The 19496-nt window shown below is 42.0% G+C and overlaps 1 protein-coding gene across 1 annotated transcript in view; it reads left to right on the top strand.

The window, feature by feature from the left end:
• Positions 1 to 19281, top strand: part of Tapt1 (transmembrane anterior posterior transformation 1) — a 51431-nt gene extending 32150 nt beyond the window's left edge. The window contains 10 exon segments of the mRNA XM_059275838.1: positions 879 to 976; positions 1146 to 1215; positions 6181 to 6261; positions 8847 to 8956; positions 10416 to 10475; positions 10820 to 10870; positions 10873 to 10893; positions 12831 to 12907; positions 16827 to 16987; positions 18567 to 19281. Of these exon segments, the coding sequence (XP_059131821.1) occupies positions 879 to 976; positions 1146 to 1215; positions 6181 to 6261; positions 8847 to 8956; positions 10416 to 10475; positions 10820 to 10870; positions 10873 to 10893; positions 12831 to 12907; positions 16827 to 16987; positions 18567 to 18796 (959 nt within the window). The 3' untranslated portion in view covers positions 18797 to 19281.
• The last annotated feature ends 215 nt before the right edge of the window (positions 19282 to 19496 follow it).

The raw sequence follows: 19496 nt of genomic DNA, 5'->3' as shown, positions 1-19496 counted from the left end.
TGTAGTTAATATTCATAGCTGTATGACTCTCAAGGTTTTTTTCAGGTTGCAATTTGCATGATACAGTTTTGGAGATTGTGTTTGTGTGTCTGTGTGCACATATGTGTCTCTTGCTTCAAGTTTTTCTTTTGGAGAACAGGTACTTTCTAACGTGTGTGTGTGTGTGTGTGTGTGTGCGCGTGCGTGTGCGCGCGCGCCTGTGCATGTGTGCATACTTGTGTTTACACTCACATAGGTTTACATACATGTGCATATCTATGAAAGCAGGACTCATTCACAGGACTCTGTCATATCTTTTCCTTACCGTCACTGATACATTGAAGAAATTAATACTTGGGAACAAAGTGGGACAGAGCTTGTTCCATTTTAGTGGAACAAAGGTAAATTATTCTGTGGGCAATAGGATATAATTCTACATGACGTGAAGAACAACCTGAGACATTTTTTACCATTTTAATCTTCTGTATCACTTGAGTAACCAAAGAAAAACAACTCTGTACTAACTTTTGTGTTCACTTTTAAAACTTTGAATTATCATAATGCAGAATGTGTGTATCTTACTCTTTCCTTTCATCATTCACCATAATTTCTTCAATTTATTCAGCACCTTTTTGAGGGCTTAATTCTTAAGCATTGTGCTAGGTGCCAGTGGTTCAGTTCTAAATAATGGATGTACAGATTTCCCTCTGCTTCTGCTTGTTTCCCGTGGTGTCCATATGTCTTACCAAATCTGTATCAAATAGATAATAGGAAAATTGTGACAATAAGAAAATATTTGTCAATCAGATTTGATCTAGAAAAATGAGATCATTTCTCCCATTTTTGATATTGTGTTAATAATTTTCTGAAAACAAGTTTTTTCCTTGACTTACTCTTAGTTCTACATGCAATTCTCATAATGGTTCAAGCAACGACTCTCAATGTGGCTTTTAACTCTCACAACAAGTCGCTGCTTACCATCATGATGTCCAACAATGTAAGTGCAAAATTGTACTTTGTATTGTTAGTTTAGGAAGGGCGGTCACACTGATATTGTGCATGTACAAAGAGTCTTTGTTTCCTCTTATCCTAAGAAGCTTTTTGTGGAGAGATTAATTTTTACAACTGTTAAAGTGACGAAGATGGTATTTCTGTTGCTATTTCAGTTTGTTGAAATTAAAGGAAGTGTTTTCAAGAAGTTTGAAAAGAACAATCTCTTTCAGATGTCAAATAGTGGTAAGTAGTCAGATTCTGATTGTGGCTCTAATTAACATTCATTGAAGGTGACTCATTACCATAAACAAATGTTGAATAACATCTTAATGAAAAGTAATTGTATTTTAAAACATTTTTTAAAGGTTTAAAAATTGTGGTTTCTAAAACAGATCAGTATTTACTGAGATATTTTTCACCTAGTAGTGGTAACATCTGGATAAATATTAAATGAAAGAACTTTGACCCCTGTCCTCCTCCAAAAAAGTTAATTCAAAACTGTTTGTTGCCATTAGCATAAATGCTACATCTTAAAATTTCTAAAATAAAATGTAGGAGACTATATCCACAAGTTTTGTATAGGGGAACATTTTTAGAGACTACACAAAAAAATTACTAACCATAAGGACAATATATAAGTTGAATTTCAAAATTAAAAAAATACATATATGCTGATTAAAAATGAAAAGGCAAGGACTGGAGAGATGGCTCACACAGCTTAAGAGCATTGGCTGCTCTCTGAGAAGACCTGTGTCTGTAACTCCAGCCCCAGAAGATCTAACGCCCCTTCTGGTCTCCATGGGTACTGCAAGTATCTGGAGCACAGACATACTTGCAGGTAAAACACTTATACACACAAAATGAAAATGAAGGAAAAGCATTTTTAAAAAATGAAAAGGCAGATCAGAGTTATGTTAAAAGAAAAAAGTTGAGGTTATATATGTATCTGAAAAAGGACTTTATCATCCCTGAATATGTGTTGCAAATTCTGCCAATTAATTATAAAAGAGTGATCTGATTTAGAATAGCAAAAGACTTGGATCTAGAAAATGAAAATATGAATGGCCAGTACGTTCACACGCAGGTGCCTAGCATCATTAGGGAAAGTATCACTAGGGAAATGCAAAGGAAAATCAAATGAGACATCACTGCATGGCCACCAGAATGCTCTTGTAGGCTGACAGTGCCAAATTGGGAAGATAGGGACTAACTAGCTCTCTGTGCTTTGGTGGTGAGTTTCAGTATGAACATTGCAACTACTCTGGAAAGCTTTGGGGTAGCCTCTTTTTTGGCGTTTACTACCCTGTAATTCAGCACTGGGAGTTATTGTGGCAGCTCTACTCAGAGTAGCCCCGAAGTGGAAACAACCCAGGATGAACAGGAACATAAATAAATGGTCGTACGTATAAGCCATGTAATACTGCTCAGCAAATAAAGGAAAACGGAGGCTGGGGAAGTAGCCTGGTTGCTAAAGTGCTTTGCCGCCCAAGCCTGAATACCCAGCTTTATTGTGAGAACACATATAAAGCTGGGTGTGGTAGCACACCCCTCCCCGAGGCTGCTAGCAGCCAACCTGACCTACTCAGTGACCCCCAGCACAGTGAAAGTCCTGTCAAAAGAGAGGTGTATGGATCCTGAGGAACAACACTTGTGGCCCCCACATACACTGTCCAGACATCAACACATTCACACAACACCAAACAAGTTAAAATGAAGGGGAAAATGAATTACTGATATATCCTGCTGTGTACATCACAGCAACAAACACCAGCCTCAGAAAGTACGATTGAATTTCGTTTGTCTGAGGTCTGCGATCAGACAGAATTAATTTATGATGACAGAAAGGAGAGTGGTTACTTGTTGGGAATGGAACATAACTGGAGGAAGGGTCAGAGGAACTTTCTTGATGGTAGAACTCTTCCATTTCTAGTTAAAATGGCACCAGACATTTCCAACCTATGTACTCAAGATCTGTGCATTTCATTGTATGGAAATTCATGACAAAAATGATGATGTATGAATAAATTAAAGCAAACGGTTTAGAATTGTAGATTTGAGAACTTTTCAAGGAATAAGAAGAACAAATGGAAAATGAATAAGGTCTAGACAATTCTGTGAGGCTGTCCATGATGAATCTGAAAGCTCTGAGCCACAGCGTCATTTATATGAGATTTTGCTTTACTATGAAAAAAACTTTTTAAAGATTTGAGTTATGTTTTAGTAAAGCTCACAGTTTAAGTAAATAAAGCCTTGGCTTCAAGATGTATGTAAAACATTAAAATGTAAAAAAAAGTAGGAAGTACCAGAATAAAACTTCATTTTAATATTCCATAGTTTCATTTACATACTTAGGTTGGTAGATTTTTGAAATAAAAATTTTTATCTTGTCAACTTTACATAATATTAAAATCTCCATTTTTCATATTATAAGCTTGTATTTATCCGTCAAATGGTTGGTTTTTATTCATTTTCTCATAGTTTGAATCACCTGTTTTCTGAACTGTTTTCTTCAAGAGCCCCTGAAGAGAGTTTTCCCCTCCCCTAGGTGCTCTCCCAGCTGAAATGGCTATGGGGGTTGTGTGTCACAGCTTCTATGGGCGAGAGTGGATACAAGCCTAAATACTGCTCTTGCTCGGACTCCATTTGCTCAGAAGTCTGCTTGGCTTGCTTCAAATGATATGCTCAGTTTCCTTCCAGATAACTGGGTTGAGAACCAAGTTTGTCTTATACAGCCATTCTTAGTGGGACAGTTAAAATGAGTACATTGCTTTGTTAACTTTGTTAGGGAAAGTTAGAAAGAATTTAACATACATACAGAGACAGATCTGTGAATAACTGTATAGAATTCCAGTTAAAGGTCCATTAAGAAAAGCACCCCCATGAATTCAGATCCACCTCTAAGGAAGCACAGAGAGTATTTCCTCCCTTTGAACTGATTTGGCTAAGAACTATGCTAGGACAGACTTTAAGTTACATCCCCGTGAAATCATCCGAAAGAGTATGCACTGTGTTGTGAGCTAGTCAGAATGAGCACTTGAAAACCCCGCATATGCTTTTCCAGTTCTGTTATGCATTTCACAGGGGGTGTATCTGTACTCTGAACCTCAAAACTCATTGCTATCTATACCTTGCAACTGGTATTGTGTAAGAATTCACACTCTGGTGTCATGGATTGCACAGCATGTGTGTCCACTGAGCTCAAGGGTTAAAGGTCAGTTCAGACCCACAAGTGAGAAGCTTGGCGGCTCTGGAACGAAGGTACGGGCTCTGACTGGAAGAGTTTAAGAATTTGGGGAAGGCACAGACAGTAAAGGTAGCTCACCTGAGAGGATTTGCAATGGAGGGAAATCCAGTCGTGGTGTGGATCAACAGCAGTGGGGAATGGAGAAGAAGAACGGTCCCACAGAGGACAGTGAGGTGACGTGGTGGTGCAGGGTTCCGATCAGGCAGTGTCACAGTCAGGTGGGATGGAAGCTGTGCTACGTGAGTGACAGTTTCTAGCCACAGCGCCCAGGCTTACACAGACACATGCATAGTACACACTCACTGTCACAGGTACTTATTTCTTGACTACGTGGTATCTTGGGCTCCTAAGAAGAAAACAGCTGAAAAAAATTAAATATATAAATTGTCTCTGACAAGAAGTCAGTTCTTTATTTTCATTAAATTCATTCCAATTAATCAACCAGTTATTAACTTAGGGCAAACACCACTATGAAACCTAATTCTTTATAAACACACACACAAAAGAAATCCTCTGGCTACCACCAAGCAACGCTATTACAATGCAAGTATTCTCTTAAGTAAGAAATTACATACACATTTGTTACCAGGTTAGATATTTCCTGGAAGCACACAAATTTATTTTACCCAAAGTCTTGTATTTTTTTTTTAATTTTTATTTTGCAATACAATTCAGTTCTACATATCAGCCATAGATTCCCTTGTTCTCCCCCCTCCCACCCCCTTCACCTTCCCCCCAGTCCACCCCCCATTCCCATCTCCTCCAGGGCAAAGCCTTCCCCACAGACTGAGATCAACCTGGTAGACTCAGTCCAGGTAGGTCCAGTCCCCTCCTCCTAGGCCGAGCCAAGGGACCCTGCATAGGCCCCAGGTTTCAAACAGCCGACTCATGCAATGAGCACAGGACCCAGTCCCACTGCCTGGATGCCTCCCAAACAGATCAGGCCAATCAACTGTCTCACCCACTCAGAGGGCCTGATCCAGTTGGTGACCCCTCAGCCATTGGTTCATATTTCATGTGTTTCCGTACGTTTGGCTATTTGTCTCTGTGCTTTATCCAACCTTGGTCTCAACAATTCTCACTCATACAAACCCTCCTCATTCTCGCTAATTGGACTCCCAGAGATCCACCCGGGGCCTAGTCATGGATCTCTGCATCCAGATCCCTCAGTAGTTGGATGAGGTTTCTAGCATGACAATTAGAGTGTTTGGCCATCCCATCACCAGAGTAGGTCAGTTCGGACTGTCTCTCGACCATTGCCAGCTGTCTGTTGTGGGGGTATCTTTGTGGATTTCTGTGGGCCTCTCTAGCACTTTGCTTCTTCCTATTCTCATGTGGTCTTCATTTACCATGGTCTCCTACAGAAAGGGAGAACAAAGTCTTGTATTTTACTCTATGATTCTATTTTATTTTTATTCTTCTATAAAAATGAAAACACTTGTCATATATTCCCAAAGACTGTTGGAGGCATTTAATGACCCAGTTTGAACATTTTAATTTTTTTAAATCCCATACTGGTAATATATTGGAAACGAAGTAATGGCTTGCATGCATGAGTATATGTGTACGCGCGCACACACACACACAGAGTTAGCTATGAGTCCTCTATGGCTATAGGAAATATTCTAAACCAAAGTCACATCCTCATTGAACATGTGAAGACTTTCCTTGTCACCACTCCCTACATAATGCATCATAACAACTATGTACATTGTATTTGATACAACTTAAGATACAAAGATGACTTAGAGCATATGACAGAAGGTGATAGGTTATGTACAGATAGATAGTGCAGTGTGTGGTATGAGAGACCTGAGCACTGTGAATTTTGGTATCTAAAAGGGAACCCCATGGGTTCCAAAAGTCACTATTTTTTTACAGATGTTTTAATAGAATTATTTAATTATTTCCCTATTTAATACATTTTAGCACTTAATGTTCAATTCTCTCCCTTTTTTTTTAAGATATTAAGGAACGATTCACAAATTATGTGCTTTTGCTAATAGTGTGCTTAAGAAACATGGAACAGTTTTCTTGGAATCCAGGTAAGTGCCTCTTGAATCAAATATGGTGTCCTTTAAATTTACTCTTTTTTTTTGTTTTTGTTGTTGTTTTTTCTTTTTTGAGACAGAGTTTGGAACTAGCTCTGTAGACCAGGCTAGCCTTGAACTCAGAGATCCACTTGTCTCTGCCTCCCAAGTGCTGGGATTAAAGGCGTGTGCCACCACCGCCTGGCTAAGTTTACTCTTAAGACAAATCAAGGCTGGGTAGTGGTGCCATGTGCCTTTAATCCCAGTACTTGGGACACAGAGGCAGGCAGATCTCCGAGTTTGAGGCCAGCCTGGTCTACAGAGCAAGTTCTAGGACAGCAGGACTACACAGAGAAACCATATCTTTTTTAGTTTTCAAAAAACTTAAAAAACTTTACTCACATGGAGTAAAGTCAGTGCTGAAGTGCCTATCTGTACTGATGTTTGTGTATTTGAAATGGCTCTTCCGGGGGAATGGATGTATCATACTCTGTGGAGTTGGATGCTGTCATTTCTCATAAGACCTGTGTCTCTGCAGATGTTCATGTGGCTAAGCATACTCCAAGTGCAGCAGCTCAGGGCCCTCTTGGAGCTGTAGCTATTGTGGTTACTCTGGTTCCCATTAGGTTAGAGCCTTTGCTCTTCCTCACATTTACCATGTTTTTTATGAGGGTAAATTTTAGAAATAGAATAAAAGTCAATAAATTGTGTTGCTTATATTCATTCCTGAATCTGGCTGACAAGAAGTTGTCAGAATTCTACAAATGTTCACCTGTTCAGTTAGCAGCCAGGCACTGCTATGCTGCGTCCCAGGCAAATGGCTCAGCCCAGGACAGCTGTCAAAGTGCTGAGGAGTTTGCAGAACTTGCAAGCTGATGGGGTAGGAGGTGACTGTAGCACAGAATTTGTTCTGATAGCTCAGGTCATTTGCAGGCTTTTTATTAATGTACAGTTCGTTCTTAATGGAACAGACAATGTTTCATAGTTCTTGTGTGACTTCCAACATTGTGGATGTCCTAAGCCTCTGAAGCCTCTTGCTACCTTGACTTGTGGCTTGTTTTCAGGGATATTTGAAGAATTAGAACCACACATAAAGTGATACTGAGTTTGGAAATACATTTCCAGGGGTTACTTTCTTACAGAACCTGTATGGCCAAATTGTAGATCTTAACAGCTCTAATCTGAATAGATCCAAAGGCCACTTGACCTCTGGTGGGAAAGCCCCTCATGCTACACACCTGACTTCGCGTTATCTACGTGCTTTCAAAAATATTAGCTTTACACTCATGTGTGTGTGCACATGTCCTAACTCGTGCCTGTGGATACACATGCTCACTTGCACACTCATGCAGAGGTTAGATAACAACTTGGGACAATCACGTCACTCCTTCCACAGTGGTAGCTCTGGGGCATGAACTCAAGTGGTCAGGCTTGGCAGCAAGTTCCTTTAACCACTGAGCCATTTCTCTGGCCCCTACCTGGATGCTTTTGGTGCATAGTGTTGACAAGATCAGCTAACAGTTTCCACAAAAGACAGAGTGGGCATGTGTGGCTGGCCCCAGGAGCCCAGACGGAATTAGTCCCAAAGGAACAGAATTGTTATGCCAAAGGAAGGCCCGATCGATCTGTCTGAGAACTGGATGTGTGAATTCCCATAATCATACCTTAAACCTCCTTTCCCACCACTGTGCAGTGACAAGGGAACACCATGCTTTGATGCTTTCACTGGTTTGGACATTGTGCTTTCATACTTCGGTTTTGTTTTATAATTGCTTTCCCTTTGTGCCCAGGGTACCTAACAGCAAAAATACTATTTTGTATGGAAAGCACATTGCTGCATTCCAGTATCTCAGTTAAATCTTACAGTAATGAAATGTAAACATTCTATTAGTCTCATTTTGTAGATGAGGAAACTAGGACTTAGATACTTAGAAAATTTGCCCAGGAGCATAGCAGGAGATGGCAGCATTTGGTATTAAGAGTCCTAGGAGTCTCATAGCTTCAGCGAGTTGCTAGACTCAGAAAAGCTTCCCTCTGTTGTCCATGTAGGCAACCCTGCCCTCCAGTAGTCCATGCTGAGTTTCTGTAAGCCCCAGCCAGCATCTCCAAACATCTTTGCTTTGCACTTCTTCGGTTCTTGTTTGGGGCCTGGGGAGGATGCCTGTGGATGGGTTTATCAGTTGTGTAGTACTAAAATAAGCAGATATAGTAAGTTATGTCTATGTGCTGTGAAATAAAACAACCAGCTCTTTAAGCCATGGTGATCAGGGAGGAAAGGGCTTCAACACATCCACTAGGTGTTCTAAGGACCCACTTACCTAGTCATCTCTCCAGTGTGTGGTTTCCTCATAGGAAGGGCCTCTGGATGCTGGCCTGCATGTGAAGTGGTGCTAGGACACTGGATAAACATTAATTATCCTTTAACTTGGTAAAACGTTACTCTGGCAGTGAAGGTTATGATTAATAGAATGCTAGTTCTCCGTCATTCATTGAAAATACTGGAGTGTGCCCTGTTGGAGGTTCCAGGCTGCTAGGAGCTTGAGGTACAGGTTCTGTTTCTATGAAGAAGTCTAATTGTCTGTTTCTTACCTGCTTTATAGATCATCTCTGGGTGTTGTTTCCCGATGTCTGTATGGTGATCGCGTCAGAAATTGCTGTGGATATTGTAAAGCACGCCTTTATCACCAAATTCAATGACATCACTGCAGATGTATGTATTTCTAGCAATTCCTATTTAGTGTTTCCTTGACTCATTATTATCATAAGGTAACCTTTGGTTTATTGTATTTATTATTAAAATCATACTGGATCTATTTTAAAATAGAACCATCAAAATATTTCCTATTTAGAAATTGGGTTTTGTTTTTTTCTGTGAATATAATCAGGTACCTAAGTCCTAGGAGACCAGCTGTACATTTTACTTGTGAACTCACTTGAGGAAGCTTTGGGGGATTTGCTTATGTTGTAACCATTTTCTCTAGTACCTTTAGAAATAGCTCTGCGGCTATAAATCAGTACACAGGTACATGGAGGTGGAGAACGTCATGTCAGAGCCTCAGCCTTAGTTCCAAACAGAGAGAATTGGCTCAGCAGCTTCCTTGATTTTCTTGAGTTATATTTTTGACAATCATATTTGACAACTTATTTATTCAGCTCAAAAGTGAATGCAGTACCAGTTGCAAAATCCTGTTTCTGGTTTTCTAAATGCTTGAAGCATGTTTCTGTCCTTTCAGCAAAGCAGAAATCAAAACTGAATTCACCATTTTCTCTCTTGGCTTTGTCAATACAGATGATTCTCTTTTTTATAGGGTATTTTCTCAGTACCTGAAATTAAAATTAAAGGTTTGATTCAGGTAGTTCATGCCATTTTTAGTGGGAATACAATTGTCACGCTCCCTAGAGGCTGCTACAATGGCTCTGATAAGGTCCAGCCCATTTCTGTCTCACTCACTATCAGCATCTTTTTTTGGAAAGGTGTTATTGTTGTGGTTAAATACATGGTTATAATACTTAACTGTGCACTCAAAATTCCAGAATTATTTTTTCGATAGAGTGCTGCTTAAAATGGCCACTTCTCTCTAAAGTCCAAACTCTGGGAACTGTAGTCATTGGCTGTTATTCCTCTTTAGAGCAAAACCTTTAAAATGTAGCAGGGAAGCTGACCGTATTCCTCAAGCTGTAGATGTCTTGTTGCTCATTAGCATCTTTCCCTGAGTAAGTAGGTGTGGGAGCCCGTTCTCGGGTTCCTCGTGGCTTTACCCAGCAGGTCTGCATAGAGAGGATGATTGGACCACGGGCCTGAGTGCTGGTGTCTGAGATGGTCTGCACTTGGCTGTGCTACGGGGAGGTCTTTTGCTCCACCACTTGGCGTTTCTATAAATACCTTAGGGCAGAGACAGTCAGGGCTCGTTGGAATAGGTTCCAGGCCTTCTTGGAGGCTATCCTGTATTTTCTATCTGTTTATCTTCTTATTCTAAATCCTTCTATCTAATATTTCCTGCTACTCTCACTCAAGAAAACTCTGGGGAACTGTGGGGTTGGTGGGTAGCTGCCCCTCAGGTAGGAAGCATTTTTATCTACAAAGCCTAAACCTTTCCACTGTGTGTATGTTGTAGACTGCATCTTACCTTTTCTTTTTTTTTTTTTTTTTTTTTTTTTTTTGCCTTCAGGTCTACAGTGAGTATAGAGCCAGCCTTGCATTTGACCTTGTCAGCAGCCGACAGAAAAATGTGAGCATTTCATTTAAAGGTGTTGTCCGAAATTAACTCCCCAGTGGTTAAATGTACTACAGATAAAACTATAGACTTGAACTTGTCTTTTTCTAGACATTAAATATTTATACAGCAATAACATTAAATGCTGTATGTTTCTGCAACATTGTAGCAATGATATAACTTCTTATTTGAAATGTGTGGTGACCACTTAGGTTCCTGCATCCTTCTGCTCAGTTATGGGGCAGGTGCTGCGTTCTCTTCAGTTCATACCACACCTGTTCAGAGCTTTTGCTGATGAGTGAATTGTACTTTCTAGATGCTAATTAAACTGAGTGAGTCCTTTTCTCCTTTCTCTGCAGGCATATACAGACTACAGTGACTCGGTAGCACGGAGAATGGGATTTATTCCTCTCCTCTCCCGCTAGCTGTCTTAGTAAGTTCATGCTTTTCTGTTTTCATAATGAGATGGCCATCATCATAAAACATCAGTATGTATTATCAGTAAGTCTGTTTCAACAGGTCTTTGTATTTCAAAAAATGGTAATTAACCCAAAAGAAGTTTGTCTTAAATTCTAAATTCATTATTCCTTTGGATTTTGAGCTATCAGCAGAAAAGTGACATCATGGGGACTGCTTATCCAAATAGCTTTCCTAACAATGAGGTTATTCTTTTGCTTATCCATTGAGTAAAGAATTTTCTCTCTAATGGATACACCCGGAGGTGGGCGTTGCTGTGTCTGCTGGAGCACGGAGGTGACTGCATAGCTCGTCCTGTTTCTAGCGGGCACTTTGATAGTGAGGTGCTAGATGCCATCAATCCAGTGCTGGGAACATATGCTGAGGAAATAAACGCAGAATGCGTAGTGAGTGGTGAGCAGGGCTGAGCCCTGCAGTGTGCTTACCCCTTCTACACTCCTGGATCCAGCATCAGAACATGACCTGAAAGCAGCTGTGTGCAGGTCAGCTGACAGATGTACAAGAAAGCTGGAAGTCGTAGCAGCTGTATTTAGATTTTACCCCACGTTTTTAGATGGTGGGTGATGACAGGTTTCATGTTAAATTTCAACAGCTTAACAGATAACCATACCCTAAACATGTTATGGTTTTAATTGCTTATGATATAGTAATACAAAATTCTTTTACTTCAGAAAAACGAATTTCGGAGAAACTCAGATTTTAAAGGTTATTTAGTAAAAGTTAAAGAAATTGAAAAAAATAGCATGTTGAATTTTTCTATGTGTATTTCCTGGTATTAGAAACATGATATAGCCGGGCGGTGGTGGCGCACGCCTTTAATCCCAGCACTCGGGAGGCAGAGCCAGGCGGATCTCTGTGAGTTCGAGGCCAGCCTGGGCTACCAAGCAAGTGAGTTCCAGGAAAGGCGCAAAGCTACACAGAGAAACCCTGTCTCGAAAAACCAAAAAAAAAAAAAAAAAAAAAAAAAAAGAAACATGATATATTCAGTCCTGAGGGTAAATCTAGATTGTGCAGCTGTTTTTTAATAAAGGGGTTAGTTGAATGGTAGTAGCAACCCTTTCTCTGCTAGAGGCCGTGGCACAGGTGAGGGCTCCATGGTGCTTTTCTCACAGTGAAACTAGATTGGACATGTGACAGCCCATCCCATGTCTCATTTCTGTTGTTCTTTTCGTGTGTAGCATTTGAATTCTATTTAAGGCATCACGATAGAATCTTGACATCACTGGGTGAGGCCAGTTATCACTGCTTCATTTTCATGGCTGCTCCCAGGACCTGGACCTGTAATGTGTAAATGTTTCCTCTCAGCTGCTCCCACCAGATTCATTCCACAGGCTTCTAGGGATAATACTTCTGTGTCTAGGTTTCCCTTTCATAAGAAGCTAGGTGTTAGCCATGACTAACCAAAGAGACAGAGCCACATGGCTTTTGAGTGATTGTGTGCTTAGTTTCTTAAACAACGTAAGTCTGCCTTTGCTCTATGTTCCCTGCAAGTTATTGGGGGTTCTTAAAGAGTTTGAACAGTGACAGAAAAGTGAAGAAAATGCCCAACCAGGATTATCTCTAGCAACAACTAGATGAGCTTCCTCCAGACAGACCTTGTAGGTTGAGTTTCTGCACCTCTGCTAGATGTAAGTAAAGCCCCATCGGTGAAGTAGGCCACAGCAGACTTCTGAGAGTCTGTGGCAGCTGCCTGCGCGCTGGGTCTGCCTGTGCCAACCCAAGCCGGCAGATCGGCAATGAACTGGAAAGTCTAGACCCAGCCTCCTGGACTTAGATGCAAGTATACTCTAAAATGTTAAAGTAAGGAAGAAAAAAATATTTTTAAATATTAACTAATAACTCTATGGTTGTGTTTTGTCTGTGTGTTTTTGTGTTTTGGTTTGTTCTGGCTAGCTCATCAGAGTTGTAACAAGCTCAATTAAAGTGCAAGGAATCCTGTCCTATGCCTGTGTCATACTCTTCTATTTTGGGTAAGATTGACTGTTCTTGATTATGTTTTGACTTTACAGTAAAGTGTGTATAACTGCAAGATGTAATAGAAGCTAATTGCACCCAAAAATATTTCTCCTCTTCTATGTGCTTAAGTTTGAATTGTTAACCAAAAGTTTACAATAAGGTCTTTTTGTTCAAGATTTATATTCCACCCATACTTTATTTTGGAGGAAAGTCTTTCATCGCATTCATTTTTTCATATTTAGAAACACCTTTAATTTTTCTGTGTGCTTGCCAAGCTTAATATTCAGCACACTGGGCATGTGTCACATCCACCTAATAATGCCAACTGAATCTTCTGTGAATTTGTTGATCCCAACTAGCTTACATTTCTGGTTGGGAAACACAGGCAGGAGGTAAACAGTTGAGTTTATACTAATCATAAATGGTAATAAGAAAATGATGATGTCAAATGTTATTTTGCCACTGTTTGATTTTTCAAGAAGTGAACTAAAATAGCCCACCTGAGTTCTGATGACTTTGCCCAAAGGGAAATCTGGGAAACCCAGAGCTGAGCTGGCTTATGTGGGTGCATGGGCACAAGTGTTGGAGAATGCCACCTGTGGCACAGTACAGCCTGAGCACTCGAGAGGAAAAGGTTGTGGGCAGATAAGCAGAGCAGGAATGATTTCGGCCCTAACTTCCCACAGAGTCTGGTTTCCAAAGACATCTGTGATGGCCCAGCTTCATGTCTGAGTGTTTTGTATATCCTCCTGGTCCCATGTAATACCTGGCATGTGACGGTATCCACATACTGCCTGGAACATGACAGGTACCCAAGACTGTCCAAACAGCTCAGACATGGTCACTCCTGTGGGCTACACTTAAGATCCCTCACTCATTGTAAGTGCTTCCCAGTGCCTGTCTTAGCCCTCCTCCTTCAGAGCTGTGTCTGGGTGAGGTGACTAATTGCAGTGACACCAGAAATAACTCTGATTGAGTGCTGTGATTGAAGGTGTGTACCACCATACTTGGTTTATGCTGTGCTGGACATTGAGTTCAGGGCTTTGTGCATGCTAAGTATATGCTCTGCTAACTGAACTATGTCTCCAGAACACACTTTTTTGTTGTTCTTGAGACAGGATCTCACTTAGCCCAGGCTGGCCTTGAGCTCGCTACTTACCAAAGGCTGGTTGTGAACTCCTGTTTCTCCTTCCTCTGCTCCTGAGTTCTGGGATTACTGACAACGTGCCACCATACCCAGCTCTCTTAAGTTATTTGACATTAAGTTTTTTACATGAAATTATACAATATTAGAAATTTTACTGTATACTTTCTTTTCCAGGTAAGAGTTAAGATTTCTAGCCTAGAAAATTGACTTTTATTTTCATGTTCTGGACTCTTCCCATCTTTTTTTCCATATTTTCCCTGAGCTGTTTCTTCCTTTGACCATAATCACACTGGCCTTTTCTCTCTCTCTTCTTTTCTTTTACTAATATGCCAAAGGTGTTCAACTGCACACTGAAGACGATGTCAAGACTTTAAACTTTATACTATTTTTGAGGATTAATATTTAAGGAGATTTCTTTGTACTTAGACTGCATAACAATAGATACTAAAATATTTCTTAAAAATAGAAAAAAATCATGTTTCTTTGTAGTGCAGGTTCCCACACCCTGCCGTTGGTGTTCTTAGCATAGTTTCCTGTTCCTACTTGTGCCCATCTTTGTTTAAAGCTAATTGCTCTCATAGTTTGATCATAAATCAGGAAAGTAGACTTGAATATAGCATACTTGAAAACCCGTCACATGCCAGGTATTACACGGGACCAGGAGGATATACAGAACACTCAGACATGAACCTGGGCCATCACAGATGTCTTTGGAAACCAGACTCTGTGGGAAGTTAGGTCCGAAATCATTCCTGCTCTGCTTATCTGCCCACAACCTTTTCCTCTCGAGTGCTCAGGCTGTACTGTCCCACAGATGGCATTCTCCAGCACTTGTGCCCATGCACCCACATAAGCCAGCTCAGCTCTGGGTTTCCCAGATTTCCCTTTGGGCAAAGTCATCAGAACTCAGTTTTGATGTGTGCTTGTCAGCTGTGGAGGGAAGATGTGACCAGCACATCTTCCTCATCCATTCAGCAATCTTGGCTGCCAGGGTTCATGCTGTTCTAAGGGTCAGCCAAAAAAAAGACAGACAAATTCTGTCCCCCAGTGTCACTAAAATTGTAGTGTGCAAAGGGACTGACAGGAGACACATTCTGAAGAGATAGTTGTAGTAAGCATAGTGAGCAAAACTGTGGGTGAGTGGGAGAGCTGGAGAGGGACGGGAGGACTGCTTCAGTTGTGAGCAGAAAGCCTGGTTGACCCAGGGAATACAGGGTATAAATAAGCCTAGAGGGTGGGCTGTAAGAAGGTCGCTGACAGGGAGATAGCTCCAGATTCTCCCAGAGGGCTTTTTGGAAGAGCCCTTCAACTCCTGTGTGGAGGACGGACGGGCCGAGTGCAGCAGGAACAGTGAGTCAGGAAGCAGTGCCTGCCAGGAAAAGCTGCAAGGCTGCAATGCAAGTGCTAGTACTGGAGGGTTGCACTTGTCCGCTGCATGCACATGGCTTGTACAGGAAATACACAGGAACGGCTTCAAGTGTGCTTCGAGAACCTGGGCTTCAGCAGAGAAGGGAATAGAACAGTCACTTACCATGACAGAAGCTTGTGGCAGAGGGAACATTTAGGAGTGGAGAGATGAGGGCCTGAGAAAAGGGTGATTGGAATCTGGAATCGGGGATTACTTTGGTGAGTTTGGATTCTCTTAGGCAGAACCACAGAAGCGAGGAAGGAAGGAAGGAGTGAGGGAATGGTGCGGGGAGCCCCACAACTGGCAGTGGATTCGCTCCTGTGGGCCTGTGGGACCATCTGTGCCGTGTTCTGAAACCCTGTGTGAAAGGCCTGAGGACCAGACAGGAATCCTCATCCATTTTACATGTTGACTCACATGTTAAGCCGCTGGTGATTCTCACTGGCTTGTAATTCCGTGTTACTGACAGTGTTTCATCTCAGACACAAAAACAGCAACCTACTTGTTCACTCATGCTAAAGCTGTCAGTCACAGCCCACAGTATGTGAGAAGATATGAATGGGTGCTGCGATCTCTAAATCATTTTGCCAATTACAAACTTTTTAATAGAAGCAAAATGTTAGAAATAATCCAGATATCCAGAAATGGGAGCTATTACAAATGAGTTTTGTTCTGTAGCCCATACCACAAAGCGTTCTTGAGATCACATAGGAACATTAACGGACTTGGAAGAACATTTGTACAGTATATATATAATGTGTGTGTGTGTGGGGGGGGGGGGGGTTACGTATGTAACAACAGCAGAGTAATAAGGAACAGACTTAACTTTCCTGTGCTGAGCATGGCCCTGAGCTCTCCCAGTCCTCTCCTTTCTGATCAGTTGTGGAGGATCTTGCCTGGGTCCATAAAGGACTCTACTCACACACTGAGCCCAGATTCCTCTTCTTGCTCCCACTTTGGCTCCACCACAACCTTGTAAATAGACCCCATTTCTGCAGAGTAAGAAGATACAGACGATGTACATAGAGCAAATGGCTGATAATATACTGGATACCACATAGGGAATTAGAAATTGTCTTTTCTTTCTTGCTCATCTGCATCTACCTGTTTTATGGTAAAAGAATACATGTTGGATTATCTATACTAGGAAAGCTGCTGGCTGATAGAGTTTCTCATGAATTAGAACATATCAGAAGTCTTCCTCTGGATAAAGAACCTTGGGAAACTCAAGCTTTGTGCAGGGAACTCAGGTTCCACCAGCACAGGTCCTCTGACTCCTGGGACTATCCCCTCACCCTGGCCTGCATCTCAGAAGCAGGCTAAGAGGTCGGCTCACATTGGTTTACATGAATTCCCACAACTCTGTTCTCTGTCTAAGGTTGATCTCCCTGAAAATACTTAATAGCATTGTGCTGTTGGGGAAGTCATGTCAATATGTGAAGGAAGCCAAAATGGAAGAGAAGCTATTTAATCCTCCCCCAGCTAGCACTCCCGGGAAACCCTCCAGTAAATCCCAGAGCAAGTGCAAGTCCTCTCAAGGTATGTTTGCTCCAGAGTTCATCTTCTGAATTCTTCCTAGTAAATCAGTACTCAGCCATGGTGAAATGATGCTTAGAGATGCGCTTCATTCTGCCTCACTGTTGGGTCCTTGAAGAGTTCTGTTCTAGGACAGAAGCGCATCTGGACTGTTGGGAGGAGAGGAAGAACAGTAAGTAGAGTGTGTGTCAGGCCGCAGTGAGTGCTGTCAGGGACAGGAAGCGCTGCACACACAGTCAGTGAAAGGACTTCGGTGTTGGAAGAATAACAGGACTGATGTCCCTCCCCAGAACCCAGGGGCCTGTCACTCTCCAGAGGTCATTGCCTTAGACTTGAAAGGGAGAGGAGGCCAGTGCATCCTGACAGGGCCCAGCTATGCTGGAGATGGTAAAGCTTGTTCCAGACAGAGCAAAGGAGACCAGCTGCTCCAGGGTCTGAACCCAGGTCATGCTCCTGTGGGTCTTCTCAGAAGCTAAAGTGGGAGCTAAGGTTTTAGATGGCAGTCACTGTAAGAACGTGTGAGTGCTGTTTGTTCTTCGTGATGCGAAAGATCAAAAGTGCATCAGCATGTGTCCTCTGACTTACATGAAGAAGTTAGTAAATGTGGAGCCGGTCTAATGGAGGATGGCCATCGGATGAAGGGTCATGGCAGGTCACACGCAGGTTACATGCATGTAAGAGGAGTGTCTGTGAAGGATGCCCTAGAGATCAAGAGACTACAAGCTAGAGATGATTCAGGAGGTTGTTGAAGTGAGGCCCTGAAGAGGGTAGAAGTCAACACTGAAGACAGTGTTAGCTCTTCACCTTCTCAGAGTCACAGAAGACTGCAGGGTCTCAGCAGGACTGCACACGTGGCAGAATCATCAGGTTGCATCTTAGTGGCAGTTTATGTAAAGCTCACTCTGGTTTAAAGCTTCCTTAAAAAGATCAAATGGGGGGGGGGGGTGTTGAATGGAGTTGAGGATGTTAGCTCAGTGGTTGAGCATTTAACCTAGCAAGCATGAAGCCCTGGGTCCAGGCCCCAGCACCTTGGGGCAGGAAATGGAGAAGGAAAGGGGAAGGGAGTGAATTTATAACTCAGAGGTCAGTGGGTCCTAGTCTCACTCAGCTGCCTCCAAAGCCAGCCTCCTAGATTCCTGGGCTGGGGCCTTCCTTCAGAAGTGGGCTTCCTGCAGGTGGTCTGAGACTAGCTGAAGTGTACAGACAGGAGATGGAGCACCTTCAAGTCTACTTAGCCCTTCCGGAGGGAGTCCTGAGTGCAGAGCAAGGGCTGTTTTCCACTCAAGCCATGGTTTGTGGGCATGTAAGAGGGAACTGTGAAGATAGAGAGAGGATCTTTCCAGAATCAAGTGGTAGTATTACCTATGAGGGTGAGTAAAATTTTGGATGAACAGAGTATGACTAGCCCCTGAATTTTATTGTAAATTACAGTGTACACAAGTATGCTTTTAGTTTTCATTTGTTTTATCTAAGAGGAAAGAATGGATACTTTTCATCACCCCTGAAAACATGGTGTTTGATAAGTATTTACTGTAACCAAAGGGAAATGGTTTCCTAATCCAGTGGATCTGCTTTCCCACAGGCCTTTCCACGGAAGAAAACCTGTCCACTTCCATCACCAGCCAGCCTGTTCATCAGAAAGAAAACGTCATACCCTTACTTGTGACCAGCAATTCTGATCAGTTTCTGACAACCCCAGATGGCGATGAGAAGGACATAACACAGGAAAATTCTGAATTAAAACACAGATCCTCAAAGAAAGATTTGCTAGAGATAGACAGGTTCACAATCTGTGGGAACCGGATTGACTGAGTTTGTGGCCAATGAGGTGAAGATGCCGGGCCCTGGGACCACAGATGCTGGTCCGCCAAGACACACTTGCTAAAAATGGCACTTAAATATTTATTTAAAAACTTAAATTATTAATGGCAAGCAAATCTTAGTATCTTTCCTCCAGTACTGTGGCCTGTCAGGGCAGACCATGGGACAGCGCCGGCCTCTGGCCTTGACTCTGGGATGCTGGTGGAGGGTGAACATTTCCTCCTGCTTGGCCAACAGCAGCGGCACTTCCGGCACCCAGCCAGAGCACTGCAAGAGTTCCTATGCGTTGTCAGCCTGGGCTTCCAGAATGTTGGATTTTCCTCCAAGCCTCTTCAGTATAAGGACATACCTGGGAAACTGTGAAGCTTTTACCATGAATACCTTTCTAGTCTCATACAGTTTTCACAAACTCTTTCCAAACTTGACTCCCATCTGCCAAAGCATTAAAAAAATTATTAAATATAAGTCCAGATAAATGTTCTTACCACCAGAGTCATACTTGGCAATACATCTAAACTAAGCAAAATAAAAGGCTACTTAAACACGTGATGACTAACAGCATCTTAGAGGAAACACAGCTCTCGGCCCTTTCATTCTCTTCCTTCATGAAGGTCATGTGTCACTGAGAAATGCTTCCTGCTCTCTCAGTTACTCTCAGCAGTGTGAACTGTGTGGTTCTTAATGGCAGTGA

This window comes from Peromyscus eremicus, chromosome 10 (genome assembly GCF_949786415.1).
Source record: "Peromyscus eremicus chromosome 10, PerEre_H2_v1, whole genome shotgun sequence".
Lineage (NCBI taxonomy): Eukaryota > Metazoa > Chordata > Mammalia > Rodentia > Cricetidae > Peromyscus > Peromyscus eremicus.
The sequence above is the reverse complement of the archived record's forward strand: the minus strand, read 5'-3'. Positions and strand labels throughout refer to the sequence as shown.